General features: G+C 34.5%; 2 protein-coding genes across 2 annotated transcripts in view; one reads left to right on the top strand and one right to left on the bottom strand.

The window, feature by feature from the left end:
• The window catches only part of LOC125681783 (cytoplasmic FMR1-interacting protein-like), a 38,013-nt gene that overhangs the window by 8,198 nt on the left and 2,131 nt on the right, over positions 1-27,684 (top strand). Inside the window, exons 3-24 of the mRNA XM_048921998.2 lie at positions 906-983; positions 4,425-4,526; positions 4,750-4,931; positions 5,202-5,427; positions 5,523-5,627; positions 6,917-7,120; positions 7,382-7,498; positions 7,984-8,061; positions 8,191-8,405; positions 8,902-9,049; positions 9,772-9,931; positions 10,178-10,260; positions 10,373-10,446; positions 10,628-10,724; positions 10,848-10,924; positions 11,031-11,139; positions 11,259-11,378; positions 16,249-16,448; positions 16,604-16,691; positions 16,788-16,931; positions 17,130-17,220; positions 17,329-17,459. Coding sequence (XP_048777955.2) covers positions 906-983; positions 4,425-4,526; positions 4,750-4,931; positions 5,202-5,427; positions 5,523-5,627; positions 6,917-7,120; positions 7,382-7,498; positions 7,984-8,061; positions 8,191-8,405; positions 8,902-9,049; positions 9,772-9,931; positions 10,178-10,260; positions 10,373-10,446; positions 10,628-10,724; positions 10,848-10,924; positions 11,031-11,139; positions 11,259-11,378; positions 16,249-16,448; positions 16,604-16,691; positions 16,788-16,931; positions 17,130-17,220; positions 17,329-17,459 — 2,829 coding nt within the window. The remainder of the gene's footprint in view (positions 1-905; positions 984-4,424; positions 4,527-4,749; positions 4,932-5,201; positions 5,428-5,522; positions 5,628-6,916; positions 7,121-7,381; positions 7,499-7,983; positions 8,062-8,190; positions 8,406-8,901; positions 9,050-9,771; positions 9,932-10,177; positions 10,261-10,372; positions 10,447-10,627; positions 10,725-10,847; positions 10,925-11,030; positions 11,140-11,258; positions 11,379-16,248; positions 16,449-16,603; positions 16,692-16,787; positions 16,932-17,129; positions 17,221-17,328; positions 17,460-27,684) is intronic.
• On the bottom strand, positions 20,476-26,942 carry LOC125681788 (octopamine receptor-like). Its single transcript, XM_048922005.2, has 2 exons — positions 25,804-26,942; positions 20,476-23,256 (listed from the first exon to the last, which is right to left on the bottom strand). The coding sequence occupies exon 2, from the start codon at positions 23,244-23,246 to the stop codon at positions 21,678-21,680; it is 1,569 nt and encodes a 522-aa protein (XP_048777962.1). The 5' UTR covers positions 23,247-23,256; positions 25,804-26,942; the 3' UTR covers positions 20,476-21,677.

Consider the following 27,684-nt stretch of genomic DNA (forward strand, 5'->3'; position numbering starts at 1 on the left):
AATAAATAGTGAATTATTATTTTTCTCATATTTTATCTACAGTTTAGTGCATTAATTTGAGAGCTTTAAGAAAATTCAGAGAATATTACCAAAATATGCATTTGAACTTAATGCAAAAACTGATAAGGCAGTGATCAAGAACATCCCAGAATAAGGTTTACAGTTTGTGTGTAAACTAAAATTCCCAGGCAGTCCCCAGAAAACTATATCATCAAAATTTGGAGAAAACAATACAATTTTTACTATATAATGTAAATCATTGAAAATATACAACATAATCAGTGTCCAATGTCATAGCAGTGTAATACTGGAAAATCTCTCATCAGGGGTTATGTGAGAAGAGATTTTTTTCCACATGCATCCAAGGCCTGTAATGTCACAATGGCCAACAGATTATTAGAATGATGACAAACAGCATGGTGACACAGCAGTAAATAAATACAATGTTTGCCTATGATGTAGCTGGACACTGCAGTAAATGAATGCCTACCTCTGATGTAACTGGACACTGCAGTAAATGAATGCCTACCTCTGATGTAACTGGACACTGCAGTAAATGAATGCCTACCTCTGATGTAACTGGACACTGCCTCCTTCTTATGTAAATGCCCTGTGTCATAAGCTGTGCAGTAATTTATCTGTGGACAAGTGCAATTGAAAACAGATTTGATATTTATTAAGATAACATTATAGACATGTAGAAACATATCACATTGTCCATCATGTGTGTTTGCTATCCAGCTAAGGAGAAAGGATGAGTTTCCTTAAATATTACTACATTTTTTGATATTGCAGTTAAATAATTTTATATAAAGTTGCATGTAAGTAAGAAAAGACTAATAGGTAAAAAAAAAAATCCTAGAAACTTTAGTTATAAAATTTTAACAAAGAAATGTTATATTTAGAACAAGTTGTTAGAGGAGGGCCAGGAGTATGCTGCGATGATGTATACCTGGAGGTGCTGTTCCAGAGCCTTACCACAGGTTAGTGTCTCAGGATGGTAAAGTCATACCAGATTGGGAAATGCAATATTTCAGTTTTGAAAATACATGAGGGCATGAACTGCAACACTTTATGCCAGTATACGTAATAAATAATGTTAGTGCTTACGACATGATGAAGTAAGTTAGTGCTTACGACATGATGAAGTAAATTAGTGCTTACGACATGATGAAGTAAGTTAGTGCTTACGACATGATGAAGTAAGTTAGTGCTTACGACATGATGAAGTAAGTTAGTGCTTACGACATGATGAAGTAAGTTAGTGCTTACGACATGATGAAGTAAGTTAGTGCTTACGACATGATGAAGGAAGTTAGTGTTTACGACATGATGAAGTAAGTTAGTGCTTACGACATGATGAAGTAAGTTAGTGCTTACGACATGATGAAGGAAGTTAGTGCTTATGAAGTAAGTTAGTGCTTACGACATGATGAAGGAAGTTAGTGCTTACGACATGATGAAGGAAGTTAGTGCTTACGACATGATGAAGGAAGTTAGTGCTTACGACATGATGAAGGAAGTTAGTGCTTACGTGCTTTATGAAAAGTATGCTGGTGTGAAGTGTTGCTGTTCATACCCTCAAGTATTTTCAAAAATGAAATTAATTTTTTATTCATGTTTGACTTTCATTTCTGTTAGAATTCCCAGCTGTTAATATAGCTCTTCTATATTTATCAAGATTCATATGCACATTGTTCACATTCATGAGGAAATGGCTATCATTTCAATTGGTAAAGATATCAAATGCAAAAACATTGGAAATGTAAATATTTATGTCTGTCTAAAGTCAAGGGAGATAATAACCTTGAAATTGTCCTCACAACCAGTATTGAATAGGTGCCGGAGTACATAATATCACATTGAACTAAATTACTAAAAAGGTTTTGGCTTTTACTGTTAAAGGGAAAGGCAACTCTAACCACATTGTTGCTTTTATGAATAAAGTATCACTTACTGATATCGTAATTGACAGTCTTTAACTACAAAAATTAAGGTATTTTTTTAAGGACTTATTTTGGACTTTATGGGTATGCAAGACATTGTTGACATGCATTAGAAATATTTTCAAGAAAAAAATAATTATATCAACTCATGTAGCTTGGGGGGGGGGGGGGGGGGGGGGGGGGCTGAACCCAAGCACCTGTGGATGATCTTAGAATCTCATCAAAACCGGAACAGACGGTGTGACGTCAAAATTATTGATTTTTGTGGTCTTGAATACAAAAGAGTTACACATCATGGCAGCCTCTATAGATTGCGGGAATTTCAATTTTTGATGTTTTCAAATTAGTACTGAAGCATATCTAGGCCATATATCAACAGAATTGTATGAGAAATCTTTTATCATATGATTAATCCTATCATTTATCATGTAAAAATCTTCTGGGTTGCCTTTCCCTTTAAAGAGTAATACAGGTGGTTATATGAATTTCAACATGGGGAAAAGGTGCTGTCGACTAATACCTGAAATGATAATGTAGGAAAAGGCACTGATGTCACAAACAATGACATGGAAAAAATTACTGCCAACTAACTTTCCAAATGAGAACAATGGGAAAAGCCCAGTCAACTGCCAGCACAAACGATAGAATGCTTAAAAGCGCCACTGAATAATGTCAAAAATCATAACATGGGAAAGAGCACTGCAAGTAAACAGTTTCAGGATTGTTTGTGTAGGGCAGGATTTGAAACTACATGTATTTAATGGCAGATGAAGCAATCGATTTATTAACTAAACATTTATTTAGACAAAAAATCTTTGGGGAAGTGATGGACTTTTCATTTTCTTATGTTTGTATCTAGTTATTTAAAACCCTACATATGTTATACTGTATGTCTTATATTACAATGTATGTCTTATATTACAATGTATGTCTTATATTACAATGTATGCTTATATTACAATGTCTGTCTTATATTACAATGTATGTCTTATATTACAATGTATGCTTATATTACAATGTATGCTTATATTACAATGTATGTCTTATATTACAATGTATGCTTATATTACAATGTATGTCTTATATTACAATGTATGTCTTATATTACAATGTATGTCTTATATTACAATGTCTGTCTTATATTACAATGTATGCTTATATTACAATGTATGTCTTATATTACAATGTATGCTTATATTACAATGTCTGTCTTATATTACAATGTATGCTTATATTACAATGTATGCTTATATTACAATGTCTGTCTTATATTACAATGTCTGTCTTATATTACAATGTATGTCTTATATTACAATGTATGCTTATATTACAATGTATGTCTTATATTACAATGTATGTCTTATATTACAATGTCTGTCTTATATTACAATGTCTGTCTTATATTACAATGTATGTCTTATATTACAATGTATGTCTTATATTACAATGTATGTCTTATATTACAATGTATGCTTATATTACAATGTATGTCTTATATTACAATGTATGCTTATATTACAATGTCTGTCTTATATTACAATGTATGCTTATATTACAATGTATGTCTTATATTACAATGTATGCTTATATTACAATGTATGTCTTATATTACAATGTATGTCTTATATTACAATGTATGCTTATATTACAATGTATGTCTTATATTACAATGTATGCTTATATTACAATGTATGTCTTATATTACAATGTATGTCTTATATTACAATGTATGTCTTATATTACAATGTATGCTTATATTACAATGTATGTCTTATATTACAATGTATGTCTTATATTACAATGTATGCTTATATTACAATGTATGTCTTATATTACAATGTATGTCTTATATTACAATGTATGCTTATATTACAATGTCTGTCTTATATTACAATGTCTGTCTTATATTACAATGTCTGTCTTATATTACAATGTCTGTCTTATATTACAATGTATGCTTATATTACAATGTATGCTTATATTACAATGTCTGTCTTATATTACAATGTCTGTCTTATATTACAATGTCTGTCTTATATTACAATGTATGTCTTATATTACAATGTATGTCTTATATTACAATGTATGTCTTATATTACAATGTATGCTTATATTACAATGTATGTCTTATATTACAATGTATGCTTATATTACAATGTATGTCTTATATTACAATGTATGCTTATATTACAATGTATGGCTTATATTACAATGTATGTCTTATATTACAATGTATGTCTTATATTACAATGTATGTCTTATATTACAATGTATGCTTATATTACAATGTATGTCTTATATTACAATGTATGCTTATATTACAATGTATGTCTTATATTACAATGTATGTCTTATATTACAATGTATGCTTTGCTACAAATCAAACAATGGCCACAGTTCTACATGATAAACTATTCCTGCAAGGAAAATTTTGCTGCATGTAATTTAGATGTAAAGTAAATGTAATTTTGACTTCAGGTTAAGAGCAATGAACAGCCTAACAGAGTAGAGATTTACAACAAGATTGTGGAGGTGCTGGAACCTCAGGTTTCCAAGCTGATGGACCTCATGTATTTCACGGTGTGTATCTTAACTAGAAAGTCTTCTAAAACTTGTATCATTAAATTATTCTGACAAGTATGACATTTTCATTTTGAATAATGATGATGTTCAATTCTAAGAGGTGCTGTAAAATTCTAGTTTTTGAGGGTCAACTGGAATTTATGATTACGTATAAGACGAGGAGTGAAGGAATTAGGTGATTACATCAGACTTCAGATTTACTGTTGCTTTCATTTTACAGAAAAGAGCAATAGAGAGGTTTGGTAATGAAGTCAAAAGATTGTGTCACAGAGAGAAGAGGAATGATTTTGTGTCAGAAGCCTACCTTTTAACTCTGGGGAAATTCATTAACACATTTGCAGAATTGGATGAACTTAAGAATATGAAAGCAAGTGTCAAGAATGATTACTCAGCTTACAGAAGGTAGGTATCCTACAAATCAAATCGTCACTGAAATTACACATAAATGAATTTTAATGATGAAATATTGAAATAAGTGTAAAAGTTGTCTTCACTGAACCGTGATTTCCTCTGTGATTGAACTGATGATTGATATGTGAATTGTACAAATTATCAATAGATGAAGGAAGAATGAGTTTGTTCTGCATCCTGTCTATCAAAGGCTGAGAAAGGATGAGTGTATCTTTCAGAAATTCTGAAAGCATGGAATAAATATTTTATTTTTCATTGTAGAGCTGCACAGTTTTTAAAAGTAATGGCAGATCCCCAGTCTCTTCAAGAATCTCAGAATCTGTCCATGTTCTTGGCTACTCAGAATAAAATCCGGGACATGCTTAAGGAATCTTTGGAAATCACCCCAGGCTACGAGGAACTACTGGCAGACGTCGTCAATATATCTGTACACATGTATGAAAATCGCCTCTTCTTGGAACCCTCAGAAAAACATATGCTGGTTAAGGTGCAGTATTTTTATAATTTGTAAAATCCTAAACATGTGATTAGAAGTATCGAGGCCTTTTTATGTATCATGATGACTTGCTTATTTGTTGATAGGTGATGGCATTTGGTTTGTTCTTGATGGACAACAAGGAAAACAGTATATACAAAATGGATGGCAGGAAAAGAATTAATTTAACTAAAATAGATAGGATATTAAAGGTAAGTTTTAAATGTAGCCTCTATGATATGTGAGTCATACTGTAAAATTAGGAAATTTAGCACATGTGTATGTAGTGCAAATTCAAGTGCAAAGACATTGGCACAAATTAATTTTAGCACACAGGCAACTTGTCGCAAAATACATTTGGTGCAGATTTATGGTTTGATCCATGTCCTATTTTTTTCTCCCTAATAAGTCAAGCACTCAGTAGTCTCTGATTGATATCTAAGTCAGGTACTACTATTCAGGTAAACTATCATTACCTTTTGACCTCAAGGCTCTATAAAGAGAATAGCACATTGGAGAGCAAGCTTTGCAGATGTTAATGATGAGTTCACAAACAATAAAACAGTGAACGTGGAAAATTGGTGGATCTGTGTTTATTTCGCAATACATCTAAATGATTGAATATTGATTGAATATTGTTTTAATACGTCCCTCGAGAGAATATTTCACTCATATGGAGACATCACCACTGCCGGTGAAGGGCTGCAAAATTTAGTAATATAAATGATAACAATCACTGTTTTTTACCTGTATCAGTGTGTGGACATACAAAATACCGACCTTCTGACTTTACGTAAGTGGATGATTACGGTATGGGTATAAGAGTCAACAACAGAATGATCTGCAACTTTTAAAATGGAAAATCGATAGCACACTTTTAATTTTGGTGCAAAAGGTCACCTGTGCTAAAGGTGCAACAAGATTTATTAGCATGCAAAATTTTCTCAATTTACAGCTTGTAAATATCAAGTGAATACATGTATTCACATGTATTATGTAGATCAAATTACATAGGCTAAATGTTTTTGATTTTGACATTAAAAAAGTACATACATATAGATTGATTGAATATTGCTCTTTCCTTGAGTTTCTGTAATGGTTTTCTATATGTGGCATATTTATTTAGCCATCAATAATTAGTATACAAAAGTTGTCCAAGTGACACATAATTTTCATAACTTCTTTTCCTGAAGAGTTTCAAAATTTTATAGTTCTGATATTCCATATTGATAAGAAATATTTCATGAAAAGTCTCATTAGTCCATGCCACATTTCTGTTACTTTTAGGGTAAGTCAGTATCATTTATTTGGTTTAGGAGAGGAGAAAGCTCTTTGTAATACTGATGTTAATATTTACCAGTGACCTAATGAATTAAGTATCCCTTGATATTGACCTAATTAATTAAGTATCCCTCGATACTGACCGAATTAGGTATCCAGACAGAATTACATGTCTGTCATTGATCATGTACTGTGTATTCATGTTGGATTTTTCTTTCAGCAATTAGAAGTTGTCCCCCTTTATGGAGACATGCAGATCAAACCATACCATTACATTCAGAAGAGTTTGAACTTTGACCCCTCACGATGGACATTTTGTGAGTCTAGCCAGCTTAGTCCTCAGTCTAATCTGCTGGCCAATCTGGAGGCCATTAGAGAGGATCACATGGCATACATAAGTCAGCTTGCCAGACATAGCAATGAGGTATTAGATATTTCCTAGCACATTGTTTTTCGTTGATACAATATTGCTATATGGAGATAGTTTGTAAATTAAAGCATCATTATGTTTTAGTTACTAAATTTTGATTATTTTGTCTAAAAGTAATTAGAAATAACAAAAGTACATTTTTCATGACTTTTGATAAGAAAATGTTACTCTATGCTTTAGAGTAGAATTTTGACCATCTAATCAACATACCTCAATTAACTTCTGAGCAGTGACATCTCAGAGTTCCTTTTTCAGGCCATTACCACGACCAGAGAGAGCCCAAGGACAGACTATGAGAACAAGGAATTAAGTGACCTTGCCCTCCGAGGGCTACACCTAATGTCAGCATGGACACAGCAAGTTATGGAGCTGGTCAGTACAGCGCAGACTTTCAATATCTAATCACATTAAGACACTTCAGGTAGTACTGTAGACACAGTGTAAACAGAGAGAGAAGAGTAGTGGCTGGTACTTCCATGTACATGTATGTTTATTGTTACCAAAGGATTTCAAAGTAATTTGTCATAGTAGGAGTTCCTGAATTAAAGCATATCATAAGATGAATTGAGAAGAATTTTTTTAAAAAGTACTTTTTGTATTATGATTGGCATTTAACATTTGTCACAGTACAGGTTTATGCATCAATTATCAGTGAATATATTAACTTAGACAAAGTAAAAAAAACAACTTTATAGGGATTAGCAATAAACGGTCAAGATTTGACAAATTAATTCACTATTACAATGGACTGAAGAAAAATTGAATTTCCAATCATAAAACCACTCATTAGAGAGTTATCTGTTGTCTGAATTACCCTGCATGTTGTGATTTACTGTAGTACTCTTGATTTACTGTAGTACTGCTGGAAGTTGTTGCATCCTACGGACACCCACCAAAACCCTGATTGTCCTCAAGATGCCGAGGAGTATGAAAGGGTAAGGTCGTGAATAGATGATTTTCTGACGCCATTCATATCAGTACTGGACCAGCTAATTTTGTTCACTTGGAGTTTATTTAATGCTGAGTATATTTTGTTATCTGATATGGTCATTATTGAATTGTAGTCGACCCGTTACAACTACAGCAGTGATGAAAAGTTTGCCATAGTAGAAGTGATTGCTATGATTAAGGGGCTACAACTCCTGATGGCGAGGATGGAGTCAGTGTTTTTGGATGCCATTAGGAGACACATCTATGCTGCTCTTCAGGATTTTGTACAATTGGCTCTCAGAGATCCACTCCGAAAAGCAATCAGGAAAAAGAATGATGTCATCAAAGTGTGAGTGTGTAGATGATTTTATAAAACATGGGTAAAAATTCCTGAAATTATCTGAATGTTTAATCTAAATACAGTGTAAGTTTGTAGATAATTGTTCTACATTCTGAAAAATCTGGAATTATCTAATGAGGTATGCATGTAAGTGTGTAAATCATTGTACTCATACTGGAGGGGTAAAATCATTATCAAATGTTTAATTAAAAAAACCTAAAATTATTTAATGTGTAATCCAAATAAGATGTGTGTAGATGATTATCCTGCATGCTGGAGGGTAAAAAAAAAATATATATATTCTAACGTGTAATCCAAATACAGTTTTTTTTATATATATAAAATTGTTGAAATGTTAGATTCAGCCAGTTTTTAACATTCACATGTATTTGTACAGACTATAAGTCAGGAGTACATTTAGAATATTCGAATGTGAAACTGAATGAGTTGGGAAACACATTTACAGCAACACAATTTATTTGCATATGTTTTGTTTGTTATGAAGGTTAATATTGTCCGTGCGAGACACCTGTGTTGATTGGATGAGAGGGGTAGAGCCACAGGATGATCCTGCTATGAAGGGTAAAAAAGACCCTGATGAAGGATTCACTATCAAAGTACCACGAAGGAATGTTGGTCCGTCCACCACACAGGTGACAACAAATGACAGACAAGCTCTGCATGTTTACACGTGATAAATGTCCTTCGTGAATAGAAATAAGAAATGTAGTTTTTATACGCCTGTCTTAAGACGGGACGTATTATGGTATGGCGTTCATGTCCGTCCGTCTGTTAGCTTTTTCGTGTCCGACCCGTAACTTAAATACTACAAGGCCTAGAATCATCAAACTTTGTCTGTAGATACATCTTGGGTAGAAGGTGTGTCACACATTAAAACCAGGTCACTGTGACTTTTCATTAAGAAGATATGGCCATATATGGCAAAAACTTGTCCGGCTCATAACTTGAAAACTATTAGACCTAGAATCACCAAAATTGGTCAACTAATGCATCTTAGGTAGAAGGTGTGTCGCATCCTACTTTAAGGTCACTGTGACATTTAATTAAGGTGATATAAAAAGAAATGTTTTAATGGGTACAATCTATACTGTTAACAATATGTGACGGGCGTATCATGTGCCGTGGCGGTGCACTTTTTCATATCTAGTATATTGATCACACAAATGGAATGCTACTGACTACCCAACATTACAAGTTAATTGAAGTTTGTAAGGGAATTTATGGATTGCAGTTTGTGTTGTAGGATATCTGTCTCTCCTATTGTTCTTCTTCTGCAGATTAAGTAGAGACTGCTATGATTGTGTACGTCTTTATTAACATTGTAAACATCACCAATACGTTTTCTTCTTCACAGCTGTACATGGTGCGGACCATGCTGGAGTCCCTGATTGCTGACAAGAGTGGGGGCAGTGGAAAGAAGACCCTGAGAAAGGACATTGATGGGCAACATTTAATGGCCATTGACCAATTCCACAAAGAATCCTTTTATTGGAACTACCTCCTCAACTTCAATGGTAACATGGCTAAAGAGACACATTTCACAAAAACTTTTCATTGCTGCATTTAGGGTAAATATATTTTTTTATCATCTGTGACGCAACATGACTGTCTGTGACTTTGGTTTTCAGAGTAGCCTTAATGAGAATTATAAATACTTATTGTTGTGGATGACATATCTGTTCCTTGAAATACTTTATTTATTCATTTATATACTATATTTATATATACCTGTTCTTATGAACCCTTGGTATTTTTTTCAGACTCTCTACATAGATGTTGTGATCTGTCTCAGCTGTGGTATCGTGAATTTTTTCTGGAGATGACAATGGGGAAAAGAATTCAAGTAAGACAATTATGTTTTCTGTGAGTTTCTTTTATTTTTTTTCATGAATAAAGTAGAAATACATGTACCATTGTATAAACATGTACACATGTGGTGATTCTGTTATTTTCAGTTTCCCATTGAAATGTCCATGCCTTGGATTCTCACAGACCATGTGCTAGAGACTAAAGATGCCTCTATGATGGAGTGAGTAAATGTTTTAACACTGTATCGTGAATGATATAAAATATTATTTTTACGTTGTAATGCTTGGTTTATATACTGTATTTAGCAGCACTGTAATTATTGACAGTACTCATTTTGTCTGTGTATGATACTCCAGAAAGTTTTCATGCAACAGTAAACACTTGTCTTTAAATTGTGTCAGGTATATTCTGTATCCTTTGGACCTGTACAATGACAGTGGTCACTTTGCCTTGACCAAATTCCACAAACAGTTCCTCTATGATGAGGTGGAGGCGGAGGTGTGTACCAGTCTGTTACAAAGCGTGTCTAATATAGTACTTGTGATGTAACTTAAAACTGATCATTGTTCTGTTAAACTTTTTGACTGATAAATACACTGTACTTGTAATTTCTTTTGACAGGTCAACCTTTGTTTTGATCAGTTTGTATACAAACTTAGTGATCAACTCTTTGCTTACTACAAACACTTGGCTGGCAGGTTTGTATTTATTTAGTTTCTGAAACATCCCTTTTTTTGTTGAAGCAAACTTTATTCAATCGCTTAAAGCCATTAAGTTTGTTATATGCTGTAAAATGTATTTTAGCATTATGCTTGACAAGAGATTTCGAGCAGAATGTGCTAGCTTTGGAACAAAGATACTTTACCCTGTTGCCAATAGATACAAGACTCTGCTAAAACAGAGGCATGTTCAGGTATGTAAGTTGTAATATATAGTGAAAGTGTAGATGTGTATGGTGTCCTTGCATGCACAGAATTCATAGTTGAATAAGTGATATTTTTTTTAAATTTTTGATGTTAAATTTTGTTCTAGATCCTGGGTCGTTCAATAGATCTGAATCGTCTGATTGGACAGAGAGTCAATGCTTCCTTACAAAAGGCACTGGAAGTGGCCATATCCAGATTTGAAGGAGGAGATCTGACTGGCATTGTGGTGAGGACTCTAGTGCTGTCTTCTTTCTTCCTTTTTTTGGAGATTTATGGGGAAAAAATGTTTGTGTTCATTGAAACATGTTCAGAAAATACATCTCTAATGAATAAATGTACAGTACAACATAGTTATAAGGCGTAAATGTCATTTAGACAAATGTTATAATGGACAAACCTACACTTGTACATCAGTAAAACACAGTGAAAAGAGGCTTCTGAGTACAGTCAGTCTCGTACCCATAATTAACTATATGACTGGCTGAAAAGTGGTTATTAAGGGGGGGGGGGGGGGGGATTTACACTTAATAACATGGCCACGTAATAAGTGTGTAAATTTTCCCCATGCATATGGTTATAAATATTTGATATATTCATCTACCAGATATTTTTTCCCCCATGCATAATGTTGGACTTGGAAAAATGCATACATGTACTTAACCCCCAGCGTAAATAAACACTTTTACAGTACAAGTGTGGATAAAAACAAGAGGCCCATGGGCCACATCGCTCACCTGAGTCACCTTGGCCCATATCTGAAGACTTTCCATATATATTTGCATGTAAAACCTTGGTCCCTATTATGGCCCAAACTACCCTTTGCAAACTTGAATCTACACTATGTCAGAAAACTTTCATGTAAATGTCAACTTCTTTGGCCCAATGGTTCTTGAGAAGAAGATTTTTAAAGCTTTTTCTTATATTTGTATGTAAAACTTTGACCCCCCCCCCCCCCCCACTTGTGGCCCCATCCTACCCCCCAGGGGCCATGATTTGAACAAAGTTGAATCTGCATTATGTCAGAAAGTTTTCTTGTAAATATCAGCTTTTCTGACTCAGTGGTTATTGCGAAAAAGATTTTAACTATATATTTGTATGTAAAACTTTGATCCCCCTTGTGGCCCCATCCTACCACCGGGTGCCATGATTTGAACAAACTTGAATCTGCACTATGTCAGAAAGTTTTCATGTAAAAATCAGCTTTTCTGGCTCAGTGGTTCTTGAGAAGAAGATTTTTCCTATATATTTGTATGTAAAACTTTGATCCCCTATTGTGGCCCCATCCAACCCCCGGGGCCCATGATTTGAACAAACTTGAATGTGCATTATGTCAGGAAGCTTTCATGTAAATCTCAGCTTTTCTGGCTTAGTGGTTCTTGAGAAGAAGATTTTTTAAAGTTTTTCCCTATATATTTGTATGTAAAACTTTGATCCCCCCATGGGGCCCCATCCTATCCCCAGGGGCCATGATTTGAACAAACTTGAATCTGCACTTTTCTTGAGAAGAAGATTTTTCCTATATATTTGTATGTAAAACTTTGATCCCCTATTGTGGCCCCATCCAACCCCCGGGGCCCATGATTTGAACAAACTTGAATCTGCATTATGTCAGGAAGCTTTCATGTAAATCTCAGCTTTTCTGGCATAGTGGTTCTTGAGAAGAAGATTTTTAAAGTTTTTCCCTATATATTTGTGTGTAAAACTTTGATTCCCCCTTGGGGCCCCATCTTATCCCCGGGGGCCATGATTTGAACAAACTTGAATCTGCACTATGTCAGAAAGTTTTCATGTAAAAATCAGCTTTTCTGGCTCAGTGGTTCTTGAGAAGAAGATTTTTACAGATTTTTCCTATATATTTGTATGTAAAACTTTGATCCTCTATTGTGGCCCCATCCAACCCCAGGGGCCCATGATTTGAACAAACTTGAATCTGCATTATGTCAGGAAACTTTCATGTAAATCTCAGCTTTTCTGGCTTAGTGGTTTTTGAGAAGAAGATTTTAAAGTTTTTCCCTATATATTTGTATGTAAAATTTGATCCCCCCTTGGGGCCCCATCCTACCACAGGGGGCCATGATTTGAACAAACTTGAATCTGCAATATGTCAGGAAGCTTTCAGGTAAATTTCAGCTCTTCTGACCCAGTGGTTCTTGAGAAGAAGATTTTTAAATGACCCCAACCTATTTTTGCATTTTTGTGATTATCTCCCCTTTGAAAGGGACATGGCCCTTCATTTGAACAAACTTGAATCCCCTACACCTAAGGATGCTTTTTGGCGAGTTTGGTTGAAATTGGCCTGGTGGTTCATGAGAAGAAGATGAAAATGTGAAAAGTTTACAGACGGACGCCGGACAAAATGTGATCAGAAAAGCTCACTTGAGCCTTCGGCTCAGGTGAGCTAAAAAACCAGGAAGGTTGTTTCACCCAATGATTTATTTTTCCATGGAGGTATCCAACTTACATGTATACTGGGGTGCTTTTAGTATTTTTATGAATGAAACTGCACAATTATAATATGTATTTTTGACTAATCTCAGGGAGGTACTGACCTCTGTCTTCCTCTCCACCCCCCTCCACCCTTTTTCATCTTGTCCTTATTATGTCTCTCTTCCCAGAAGGGGGACATATTGTTTTAGTGTGAATTTTTCTTCTCCTGCTTCTTCCACTTCTCATACAAAGTTTGTCCAGCGCCATGACTTTTTTGTCTTTTGACATAGGCCTTTAATATTTGGTATGTGGGTATACTATGAGAAGACAGTGTGTCAAGTACCAATTTTAATGACCTTGACCTTTTATGTAAAGGTCAAATAATAGAATTTTTGGGGCATTTTTTTTGTTTGTCTTGGTTGAAGCACATATACAGTAGTGGGACATAAATGAGTTCGCAAAATGGCCGACATCAAGATATTTTGTAAACCAACCATTGAATTTTCTTTATCAATAAAAAAAATAACACCTTTTTTGTTAATATTTCGTGATTTGTCCCTGAGAACGCAATACAGTCCGTATTCTACTTTGTAGGCTTTGATAAAGGCTTTGAATTTATACTAAAGGGAGATTACTCCAAGCGTCTTGAACAACATGTTTCAGGTCATCAGCATTTCTGACCTCGTTTGTTCGCCTTTGCACTCAAACTTTCAACACTTTCTATACATTTTCTATAATGTTAAGGTCTGGGGTCTGTGGGGGCCAGGATAATGTTTCTATATCATTATTTTGTTTCCATTCATTTGATCTTACGGAAACGTGACACGTGGCATCATCCTCTTGAAACCCAAACAGCGATTTGCAAAATGACGAATGACCACAGGCCTAAGACGCTCATCCAAAACTTCAATATACCTTTCACTGTTCATATTTCCATCAACAGCTTTTGAGGTTCCTACTCCATAAAAAGAGATATAGCTGGCCCGGAACATGATGCAGGCTCTACATGCCGTCTCACTGTCACCACGGAAACCAAGGCACTCGGGTCTCAATGTCTCGTCTGCTTTCCTCCATACATATACCTTATTCTTATTTCCCAGCACAGTTTTTGTTTCATCACTAAATATGATGGATGACCACTGATTAGCCACTGTCCATTGTATTTTTTGTCAGCAAAATCGGCTTCTTTTCTCACGATTTATTTGAGAAACTGTTGTTTTCTTTTAAATCACACAACGTTTATATCCGTCTTCACTCTATTGTCTTATTATGGTCCTACACAAAACACCACACCCAGTTCTAGAGTTATATATGTAGGTAACATCACACCCAGTTCTAGTTATATATGTAGGTAACACCACACCCAGTTCTAGAGTTATATATGTAGGTAACACCACACCCAGTTCTAGAGTTATATATGTAGGTAACACCACACCCAGTTCTAGAGTTATATATGTAGGTAACATCACACCCAGTTCTAGTTATATATGTAGGTAACACCACACCCAGTTCTAGAGTTATATATGTAGGTAACACCACACCCAGTTCTAGTTATATATGTAGGTAACATCACACCCAGTTCTAGTTATATATGTAGGTAACACCACACCCAGTTCTAGAGTTATATATGTAGGTAACATCACACCCAGTTCTAGTTATATATGTAGGTAACATCACACCCAGTTCTAGAGTTATATATGTAGGTAACACCACACCCAGTTCTAGAGTTATATATGTAGGTAACATCACACCCAGTTCTAGAGTTATATATGTAGTCAACACCACACCCAGTTCTAGAGTTATATATGTAGGTAACATCACACTCAGTTCTAGTTATATATGTAGGTAACATCACACCCAGTTCTAGAGTTATATATGTAGGTAACATCACACCCAGTTCTAGAGTTATATATGTAGGTAACACCACACCCAGTTCTAGAGTTATATATGTAGGTAACACCACACCCAGTTCTAGTATTAAATCTGTTCATAACATCTTTAAGAGTGTGTCTTCTTTTCTTTTTATGCCCCTCAAGAGCCACCGGTCATCGTGCACTATTGTTTTTCTTCTCCTTGCACTTCGTGGTATACTTTCTACACTACCCCTTTCTCACACACGTTTCAGAAATTTCTGGACAGTTCTTGCTTGTATTCCTTGTACATGTAAAAAGAATAACCCGTATTTGACATCTGTAGAATGATTTCTTTCTGCTCTGTTGCTATTTCTTGCCATGTCACTAAGCAGACGATAACTGTTGTACCAAAGGGGCATAATTCAACTTTATTTGCATTTCACAAAGTAATTAAGTTGTATGAGTATTCACACTGTAAGGTTTTAGCAATTGTGTCGTAGTTAGCAAGTGAAAACATTTTTATTCAAGGTACATTGGTATTGAAAATACTGAGGTGGCCATTTTATGAACTCATTTATGTAATGCGACTGTAGGTGACTGTTTTGTACCGTAATTCTAAAGTTTCCACTTCAAAGATGATTCCTAAAAAAATGTTTAAATTAAATTATGGAAAATAGAAGGGGAGACATCAGTTTTAGTGTGCTAAAACAATTCTTTCTCGTTTTTATTATTGATTCTAAAAAGGATAGTTCTATAAGATTCATTGAATATTGAAAAATTTATTAGATCTGAGACATTGTGACCTATTGTCTGTAGGAGCTGGAAGGGCTGGTAGACTGTAACCGCTTGGCCCATAAACTGATGAAGAAGTACATCACCCTGAATGATTTCGATGCCATGTTGAGGGAGGCCAATCACAATGTGTCTGCCCCCTATGGGAGAATCACCCTCCATGTGTTCTGGGAGGTCAACTACGACTTCCTGCCCAACTACTGCTACAATGCTGCCACAAACAGGTAAAGCTGGAACGTACAGATTAGCAGTATGCACAATAATGATAAACTCCATTACTAGTAGTAATTATAACCTTTTTGCACTGTTCACAGGATTATTTTGTAATTATTGTGGTAGGGTAATTCTATATTGTCTTCATAGAGTTTTTTTTAATCAGATTTGTGAAGACAGTCTTGCCATTTGCTCCAGCTAGTCAACGAGAAAAACAACCCAATCCAGCCTACGCTTACATTTGGGGCACAAAGGTAGGTGTAACGTAAAAAACATTTTATACGTGGAAAGTGATCAACTCAGATTGAAATTTGGTTTTGATGACACATTTTCACTCCTTATCTTTGCAGGCTCTGACTACATCTTTCAGTGCAATATATGGACTCTACCATGGCTTTGTTGGAGTTCCACACTTTAGGTCTATTTGTCGAATGCTTGGATACCAGGGAATAGCAGTTGTCATAGAGGAACTGCTTAAAATTGTTCAGGCTTTGGTAATTAGAAAAACATCATATTTTGATATATAAGGCCATAAAAGGCATTATTTGTAAATTTTTAAAACTTTATGATATGTAAATTAAACAATCATGCATGAAAAATCTATGGCCAAAACATGTATGGCAAACAAAATACTCCTATCTTCTGAACCAAGAAGCATCTGATCAGTGGAAGTTAATGTGTATATGTTACAGCTGAAAGGAACATTGATGGAATATGTAAAGACCCTGATGACAGTGATGCCTAATGTCTGTCGCCTTCTGAGATACGATTATGGTTCACCTGGTAAAGTCACACTTAATCAGCATTACCTGTTTTGAAATTATTCACAAATATTTTTGTATAGATGTGTACCTCACAAGGAAATTCCATGTGACTTTGTTTTGAATCCAGGTGTAATGGGTTACTATCAGGCACAGCTTGCTGACTTAATCCAGTACCCTGATCTCCGAACAGAAGTGTTCCAAAGCTTCAGAGAAGTGGGAAATGCCTTACTCTTCTGCATGCTGGTAGAACAGGCTCTAGTAAGTTTTTATTCACCTCCTAACAGGTTCTTCTTTCCTTTCTCTATACAATCAAACCCGTATGTAATAGTTACCTGTGGGAACCAGAAAAGGGAATTTTATATAGAACTCACAAGTCACTTGATAAAAGTTCACTTTCCCCAAAGAAATATATTCCGAGTTTTGATGGTTCAGTGCTTTGCAATTCTACTTGCATATACATACACATGTACATGTAAATGCATATTTATAGAATACTACATGGACATGAATATAAATAGAATTGAAATTTGAGCATTTCAATTTATAGAAAGGAAGAGGAAATCATATTAAATTTTTTACATTTTAATTCAGTGGAAGATAAATTCACATAAGTACTGTAAGTTGTTGGTAAATATTGTTCCAATGGTCTGTAAAACAGAATTTGGTGATAGACCCTACAGAATTCTGCAATCATTTATGTGCTCGTTTCCAAACACGTGGTTAAATGTAAGAATCACTTTGATTGGTGTGAAGACTTCTGTCCTTGAATAAAATTCAATTTACAGAAAACACAAAATTCCTGCTAAGTCTGCCAAGGATAAAGATTAAAGTAGTAGATTGGATCCCTTGGGTAGTGAAGACCTGTGGGGATATAGGCAATTACTATATTTAGATTTTAGAAATATTGAAATAAGTACTATTTGTGAAGCACAAGATATATCTGGTTTAACTTTTGACCCCACCCCTTATATATATATATATATATATATATATATATATATATATATATATATATATATCCAAAATATAAGTAAATATCCACACAAGTAATAGTATAATAAAGAAAAATTAGAACGCCGAAAATAACTCAACCGGTTTCATTTTCAATTTTCAAGAGTTATGACTAATATATATATATATATATATATATATATATATATATATATATGTCTCTTTTTTGGAAGTAAAATACAGAAAAAAACTCTAAACACTTTGTTTAACAAAGTGTTTAGTTTTTATATATATATATAATTCAATAAAAAAAAAGCAGGAAAATATACAGTTCCAAAATATATTTAAATCACTAGCGCTTTCTGGATTTTAACATCCATCCTCAGGTGAATACAAATTAATAATTATTATATTGTATTATATTGTATTTTGGAACTGTATATTTTCCTGCTTTTTTTATTGAATTATTTTGACTGTGTGATATCAACTCTTTCTATTTGGATTATATATATATATATATACATATATATATACATATAGGGGGTAGGTCAATATATATATATATATATGTGTGTGTAAACTGTCCCAACTTACTTTTTATTGTATAAAACAAATAAAAATTACTTTTATTCCTTATAATTTAATTTAGTAAACCACGTTTGATATTATTTGATGACTAATTGTAAAGAAAATATTAATTTTATATGGCGCAGACCAATATTGCCGTACGCAACAAAATGGAAACTGAGCAAGCCAAACGTATTGTGATGTCATTCCTAGTCATATAGCGGGGCTAAAGCGCAGCTTTGTTTATACGATATAAAGAATGTTGATAAAGTCAAATGAACCAATCAAATTGCATATAACAAGTAATATTAAAAATATATATATAGTGTTTCTTGCAAAAAGGGTCTTGTGGTAAAAATCATCCAAATTAACTTTTTAATGGATTGTGTTAGATAACAACATTAAAAAGACACGTGAAGTTTTGTCCAAATATCCAGCATATTTACTGAGATATAGGCAATCAAAGATTAGAAAATATTCACGTTACAAAAATGACTTTAAAATGATGTTGATCATTCTCGGAAACAGTTGCAATTTTTTCTTATTATTCGTGAAATTCTGGACATGTTGTGTCCCTGAAACACTCTGGGACATGAGATTTGATACGATTTTAATGATATTCTTGTCGCTCACTACTGAGTGGTAGTACTGAACATGGCCTTCCATTTTCTAGATTGTATATGTAAGACTCTAAAGTGCGATGCTCGCTCAAAGTGTGATGGTCACGCCAAAGTGCGATGGTCTGCTCCAAAGTGCGATGGTTTGTTAACGTTACGGACCCCAAAGTGCGATGGTCATGCCAAAGTTCGATGTTGCGGAGTTCAGTAACGTTTGTGACGTCATGTCATTGTGATGTCATTCTTAACGTCTTTCAAAATAAAACGGAATAAATGCAACATGGACGACAGTAACGGCAAGGTTTATACACTGTTGAGGATAGTGAGAATGGCAAAGTACATTTGCTGTCGAACCCTCTACTTCGCCCAAACATTCTTTAATTAATTCATGATCATTTATTACTTTGACGTGTACACGTATTAAATTCCTGGGGTATGCTATAATACAAAACATTCTATACGATTTCGTATTTGAAAATTTTGTGTTTAATAACACGACAACTAAATGGTAATGAAATAAGTTCTTATTCTTATTTTTTGTGCATGGATTTTGCACTGATATTTTGGTGAAACAACACACAGTTGGTTCAATCTGTACCAAAACACTGTGTCGTTTACAAATCAATGGATTTCAGCGTGCCACACCATCGCACTTCGGCATGTCACACCATCGCACTTTGGCGTGTCAGACCATCACACTTTGGCGCATGAGTGTGAACCATCACACTTTGGCGTGTCACACCATCGTTGTTTCGCACAGACCATCACACTTTGACATGACCATCGCACTTTGGAGTCCTACATATGTTTTCAACTCCCTCTGTTGAAACTTTTTTTATGATGTAATATTTTTAGTTTCATCAACATTTATGATATAGATTACTGTCATATTCATTTGAAAAGTATTTTAATGATTATATAAAAAAAAATTCTGTAGCAGAAATTCTATACGTTCTTCATCAAAAGAAAAAAGGTGTACAACAAAGAGGTAGGTATCTTCCAAGAATCGTGTTCCCTTATTCTGGAAATGATACTATAAATAGTAACAGGCAGTTTTCATTGATGTAATCATATAGATTAAACGAGATGACACAAGGGAACGCTTATACATGTACCTCTTTTCAGAATGAAAACTTTGATACAAGCATATTGACCCATTTTATTTTCCGAAAACAACAAATACAAATCTTAATTACACTACTGTGTAGTACACTCAAACAACTTACAAATAACTAAAATTCTAGTTAATATTCACTTACAAATAACTAAAATTCTAGTAAATATTCACTTACAAATAACTAAAATTCTAGTAGATATTAACTTACAAATAACTAAAATTCTTGTTGATATTCACTTATAAATAACTAAAATTCTAGTAGATATTAACTTACAAATAACTAAAATTCTAGTAGATATTAACTTACAAATAACTAAAATTCTAGTAAATATTCACTTACAAATAACTAAAATTCTAGTAGATATAAACTCACAAATAACTAAAATTCTAGTAGGTATTGATTATTGTGCATAACATTTGATAGAAAGTGTTTATGAATAAAGGATATGGACATGACCTTTATCATTCTAAATGCCACAAGCCTGCACAATGATTGATACATCAATCATTTAAAACTCAGATCTAAATTTGAGATTCAACATTAAGACAGAAGAGGCAGTGTGAAGTGATGTTTTACAAACTGAGTATTGGGAAGAGATGCCCCCTTAAAATTCCTACTGTTCAGGAAGAAGTTTTATTAAGGACAACAAACTTTATTCAAATTTTTGAGCTCTGTGTAGAAACCCGTGTATGCAATCAAAATGTTGTGGTGGCAGCTGGTGCAAAGAGTTTTGTATAATGAATTGATCATAAAGATATAGGTAATTATATTTCATCCTAGATAATAATTCTCATTACCGGGTTATTTCATTCTTTGATTTGAATTTTAAAAATGGTAGCATAAAATACACTGAATTGTAATTGAATTCTCTATAGGACAATATGAAAGATTATAAGACAAAACATCCTGTATGGACATTTTCCATATGCTAAAATATATTGGAGTAAACTTTAATCCGCATTAGCCTAAATATTTGTTTCAATAACCTCATAATTCTATTAATTGGTTTTATTCAACAAAAGTCACTCTATGATATTTTAAGATAAAGTAAAAATTTATTGAAAAAAGAATTAATTCGTCATCCTTCACTGTAACTTGCAAAATTCACCCAGTGACACGTGGATTCATAACAGTCACAAAATATTTCCAAAATAAGACATTTGCTTTACTTTTAAAGTTAAATGTACAGTTATATAAAGCAATTCTAAATAACATCCCAAGATTCAGTATGCCTTTTGACATGTTCTCATCCTGTGGAGTGTAGCCTTGATGTCTGACTGTCGGAAGCCATAAACAAGAGGGTTAAAGAGGGAGTTCAGCTGTGTCACTACAAACAAGTAGTACACCATAAGATTGTGGAACTGGTCCTGAACCTTTAGTAAAAGGTACACCAGTAGAGGGGTCCAGCAGAGGTAGAAAGCCCCCAGGATCATGGCAGTGGTTCGCACAGCCTTCATGCTGGGCTTCTGAAATCGCTTTTTGTCCACTTGCTTGTTGGAAGTTCTAGAGGGGTTTTTACTGTCCTTTATGAAGACCACTGTTGCTCCGGTTGATTTTCTGGTTTCTTGCCTCTTTGTCCCTGATGAAGCATCGTCTGCCGTGGTCTTGTTTTCTGGTGTCTTGGACTGGCCGACATCCTCGCTTTTGTGCTCGTTCTCTTTCTGGCTATTGCTGGTTCCTGTCTCTGGTGAGGCTCCTTTTCTCTGATCGCTCTTTTCTTGTACTTGATCTTCATCGCTAGGTTTTTCTTTGTTCCGTGGCTCTAAGGTGTTTGATTCTTGTGTGGACATATTATTCATCTCTATAACATCATGGCATCCACTGTCTTCCAGATAGTCCACGGTGGACTTGGAACTCCGAAGAGAACCGGAAGTCGTGTTTCTGGATTTCATAGTTGTGAGATCTTTGCTCATCCGCGGTTCGGCAGGAACATTTTCACTGGTGCTAGATGTGGATGTCACCTGAGCCTCTATTTGACGGCTGTGCTTTCGGGCAACTATAAAAATCCTTAGATATATGAACAGAATCAGGAACCCACAAATAAAGCAGATGGAACTCCACAAGACCAGATAGTCGTAATGCATGACTTCGGTCAACTGACATGTTCCACTCCAATTGTTCCATCCCAGCAAAGGAACAACACTAACTATTAAAGAAATGATCCATATTATTATGATAGAGAACACCATTCTTGGGGTGGTAATCCAGAAGTGATAGCGGTAGGAGTGGAATATTGCCAGATAACGGTCTGTTGCAATGACGGACAAACTTAAAACAGAGGACATCATGCAAGCGAAAACGAACCCTGGTCCATCCAATGTTAAGCAGAGGTAGTAGTTTGCGCGCAGGCTGGTATACTGTTGAATTTTCATCAGATCAAAGTCGTACCCAGCATCCAAAATGATAAGATTCCAGGTAGAACTGTACAAGAAAGTAATTCCAGTCAGAAGGTCGGACAGTGCCAGGCTGATGATGGGAATATTCGAGCTCTTCAACAGACGATTGCGGCCATACACAAAAGCTCCAAGGATGACGCTGTTTGCCAGAATTATCAAAATGCTTAAGATCATGGAAATGCAGTAAGCTGTCAGCTGCTTTGTGTCAAGGCAATCTTCTTCCGTCGCCTCGCTGTATAAAAAAGACAGGTTAAACAGTGGAGGCTTCAGGCTGTACATGTCACATTTGTCGACATAAGCGGCCTTGCAAAATCGTAGCCATTTTGTGACCTTTTCCAGATCAGAGGTTGCCTCTAGGAAGTTAACTGTAGTCGAGTTGAAGGTGCAGTCACTCATTTTGAGTTACCTGAAAAGCACATAAAACGGTTTTAATGAATAGTAGCCTTTTATCCATTATATGGCAATCTGATTTCACGAAAATGAATAAAGTATAGCTACATTTTGAGAAACATACCATCTCAGATTTAATTAGTTTTAGTCTTGACGACCGTTCTGATCAGACTTTTTGTATTGCACCAAATTACACTCGATCATTTCAATCTGTAGACGTTTTGTTTGTTATCAACTTTTATAGTTTAGTTTTAGTGTTAGTTCGCATTTTTATTTACTTGTTGTTTTCATTTCTAAGTAAACATTTTATCGTCCTAAAGATGGACAGGTCGTTCCGAAAATTTGACGATTCAATATTGTTCGTGTCGTTGGTCATTTTTAGTGCTTTTTATATCTTTATTTATTTTACCTCGTACAGTGTATCGACTACTAGTCCAGAAAATTAAACGATTGGAATGGAGAATATCACATGTAAGAAATATGTTGCTAGTACTTTATACATATTTTGTTATTTCGTTACTTCCATAGAATCGAAGACTGTAGTTATAGAACTATCACGGAAAAATATCTTCTGCTTGTAAATAAATGAAGTTGAGATTACCATTGAACATTATGATCTGTCCGTGAATAAGTAGTTCATGGAAATCTGCATTTCCGTGTAAAAATGATTCGTGTTTTGTTTACCCCGTGATCTGTTTCTGTCCGTGTTTTGTAAACCCACTAATTATATGTATTTACAATTCTAAACTACAGTTTATAGCTCAATTCCATACGTTCATGCTTTGAATTAGAATGCAATGAAAAGGTGCTGACTTGTGTCACGCCGATATATTCACATTTCCATTGCTTTTGTGTCTGATATCTTTACAAATTGTAATGATAGCCATTTCCTCATGAATGCGCTGCAGATGAGAACAATGCGCGCATTAATCTTAATAGATATAATCTTAACGACTAAGAATTCTGACAGATGTGAAAGTAGGGTGTAAATATGAGTAATAAAATACATGAGGGTATGAACAGCGACGCTTCACGCCGGCGTATGTCCTGAAGCACTGTTTCAGTCGGTGTTTGTAGATCCCAGGCCAAATCACCAATTTCATGCAATGACTCTCTAAAATTTACTATTTTAACGTTTTTGACCTGTATGCTCAATTGAATGCAACAGCTTGTCACAAAATCTAGTCTGCAGAATGTTTTCAAAATAACATGGAAAAACTTGGGGAATACGACTTGCACAGTATTGTAATGATTTCATTCCAGTCGGCATCGTTGTATACATGAATGATTTTAGGAAAACGAGTATATTTCAATTTCCAAGAGAATTTCAGAATATATATATTCATGCTGAAGTACATATAATTTTAATTGCGTACAAATAATTCCTGGAGAACACCCTACATTTAGTCGATATTAAATGTGATTCGATATTTAAGCATAAAACTCTCCACAAACAATGTACATGTTGTTTTAATAACACCACGTTGTTACAATCTCACAAATAATAATTTGATAGGCCCTATTTCAAAAAAAAATTCTTCCGAATTTTTCTAACCCATGTCGATGGATATGTGGGTGTTTTGAAGTCTACAGACTACATATATTATTAATTTTAATGATTTACTGTAGTTGATCCGTTGAAATAATGTGAAAAAGAGGCAACTAAAGGGGAAACTAGGGAATGAAATAAAAAGAAAATTCGACGTGAAAAAGATTGTTTTAAAAATTCTCGCTATAAGAAAAATATTCTGCCCATCTCATTAACATTGAAATTCTCTATACACTGGTAACCATAGCGTGCTCCTAGTGTTGTGAAGGATAAGACTTGAAATTTTTAATGGTAGACCGGATTTCTTTTTATACACAAGTTTTAATGTATAAACTTTTGTTTTTAAATTATTTATCTAAGTTGCTTTATAAAAGCAAAATAAAAAAAAAAAATACAGAATTTTTTTTCATAGAAATATTGCAAGTGCAGCTTCAATATGGAGATGAAAATATATGAGTCCCCCCCCCCCAAAGATATAAATATTAGATACAGAAAATATAGCAATTCCATGGAAATATATAGGTTTTACCACATTGCAACTTACTGCATTGAATTTATATTCAGTTAAATTCAAGAGGAAGAATCAAGACATGTACAGTTTTACATGTATAATTAAATCTAAACCTGTACAAGCTATTTCACGTTGTTTTATAAGGAGAGAGAGAGAGAGAGAGAGAGAGAGAGAGAGAGATTATTGGATTTTGAAGCTAAAAAAAGTATACTATGGGAAAATTTGTTTTGCATTGGAGATATACATTTTTTTTTTCAGAATATCATTACAACACTTATTATTAAAAACTTTCAGCTATCATTTTTATTTTTTCAAATTTTACACGATGATTATTTCAGTATTGTGATCTTATAATTGGTTTTTACTTTTGTCATTTTTCCTGAATTAATACTGGTATACATTAAGAATCAACAGATCGGTATTGGTATTACTATTATTTATGATGTCAACGATCCCTTATCTTTTAGTTCAGTGTATAAGTTGATACTCTACATATGATTTACCTGTCGTAGTTACACTCCAGTGACATGAAAGGTACAAATTCCCATGTAATGCAGTATATTTCTAGGTTCATGCGAATTGTGCAACAGTCCTCTCTGTTCCCGAAGCCGCCTAAGAGTTCCTCACAAGACAGATCTTATCATACCGGGGCTCTTCACGAATTCTTGTAACAGATTACTCTTGTCATCACTGCACACGAATATTTGTTTACTCCAGATATGATTAGTCAAAATTCCACGAGGGGGTAGTGGGTCCCTCCACGTCCTGAGCCCAGAAATAGCTGTAATTACATACTAATTAGCCCGGAACACGCGCGACAACGCGGACTGGTAAATGGGGGACTTTCCTTATCTTTGTTCTAAGAGCCCACCTGTTGATTGCCCGGAAATAAATGCACTACCTTGAGTCTGACCATTTCCGCACGTATGACTCGTCCTACGTTTGTATATAATATATCCGACATCTTTGTGTAATCTACAATAAACCGTTGTATCGATGCACCGTGTGGTACATCTCCACTTCGGGATTCCAAGGTTCTTCAAAGAATTGGCAAGCCGCGATACTTTGATGAAAAGTTTGTGTAGATAATTATTGCATGATATAAACAACTGTTGGGCGAATTGAAAGTTTGCAGATTTAGTGTTACTTGATCTTGATAAAAGGTGATAATTATTTCGATATTGTTAATAGGACCAATATCACCGTTTCACCTATTCTTTCATGACATATTTGAAAATTTCAACAAATCCTTGTAAAATTCTTCTTTGGTTTTCTGTGTTTAAAAAAAAGCAGATTTTAAACCACGGAATGGTTTCATGGGCTTCTATTATTTTTACTCTGCTGAGGTATGGGCCGATGAAATAGAGTGCATGAGTGGCATATGAAATTCGTGTCCAGTTTTCGAAAGAAAAAAATTAGAATATTTACTTAATATTTTATAGAAATTGATATTTGAATAGCGAATAAAATTAGTCATTAAAGCTTTGTGATGGGAGATGACTTGTTATCCAGCTAAATAAACAACAGATAGTATAGGAGCGCACGATGTTTAAACAGGCAATGCGTCTTGTAGACAGGGTAGTGACAGCGATCGAGAGCCGATATCGCACGGTGTGCCGATATCATCCACCGAAAAAAAAAAAGAGAATTCTTTCGACTTCAAGTTGTAAGCCTTGAAATAATCATTCGATAAGAGTACATCAATTATGTATGAAATAAATAACCTTGTAGAAAGAATTGGTAGAAAATAACCTACAGGTCGATGCTTTTGTTGGAAAATAAAACCTGGGCCCGAATGGCAAGATTTTTCCCAACAATACCTCGAGACGAAGGGGTTATCCTACAAGAATTCTGGTAACAAAGTAATTATTTCTATTCTATTACGGCGATTTTTCGCAAGTCTTACCACGGGGCCTCATCACGAAATTTATATATTATTAAAATTTGACAACGTCTATTCTTATGTGTAAATATAAAATAGACGATGTCAAATTGTAATAAGACAAAAATATCGTGACGAGCCCCTGTAGTCTTACAGAGTTGTCTTTAGAAGACATACAGCCATTGCACATGACGTCAACATATAAAATCCCTTATAAACCCACAGATAAATTTGACATCGTCTATTCTATATTTAAATATAGAATAGACAATGTCTAATTTTTAATAAGACAACACTTTCGTGACGAGGCCCCTGTGAAAAAAAACCTTGGCAGAACAGTGGGTTTTGGGGTGGGATGGGATTTGGAGTTACTTCAAGGGGTTAATTGGGAATTTAACATTGGAATACCCTAACAGAATGTCCCATTTTAAATCTTAAAAGTAAAATAATTCAAGATTTTGCGGCTAAATTTAGAGGACCGTACCCAGGTCAAATAGAATTG

The sequence above is a fragment of the Ostrea edulis genome, chromosome 2 (genome assembly GCF_947568905.1).
Source record: "Ostrea edulis chromosome 2, xbOstEdul1.1, whole genome shotgun sequence".
NCBI lineage: Eukaryota > Metazoa > Mollusca > Bivalvia > Ostreida > Ostreidae > Ostrea > Ostrea edulis.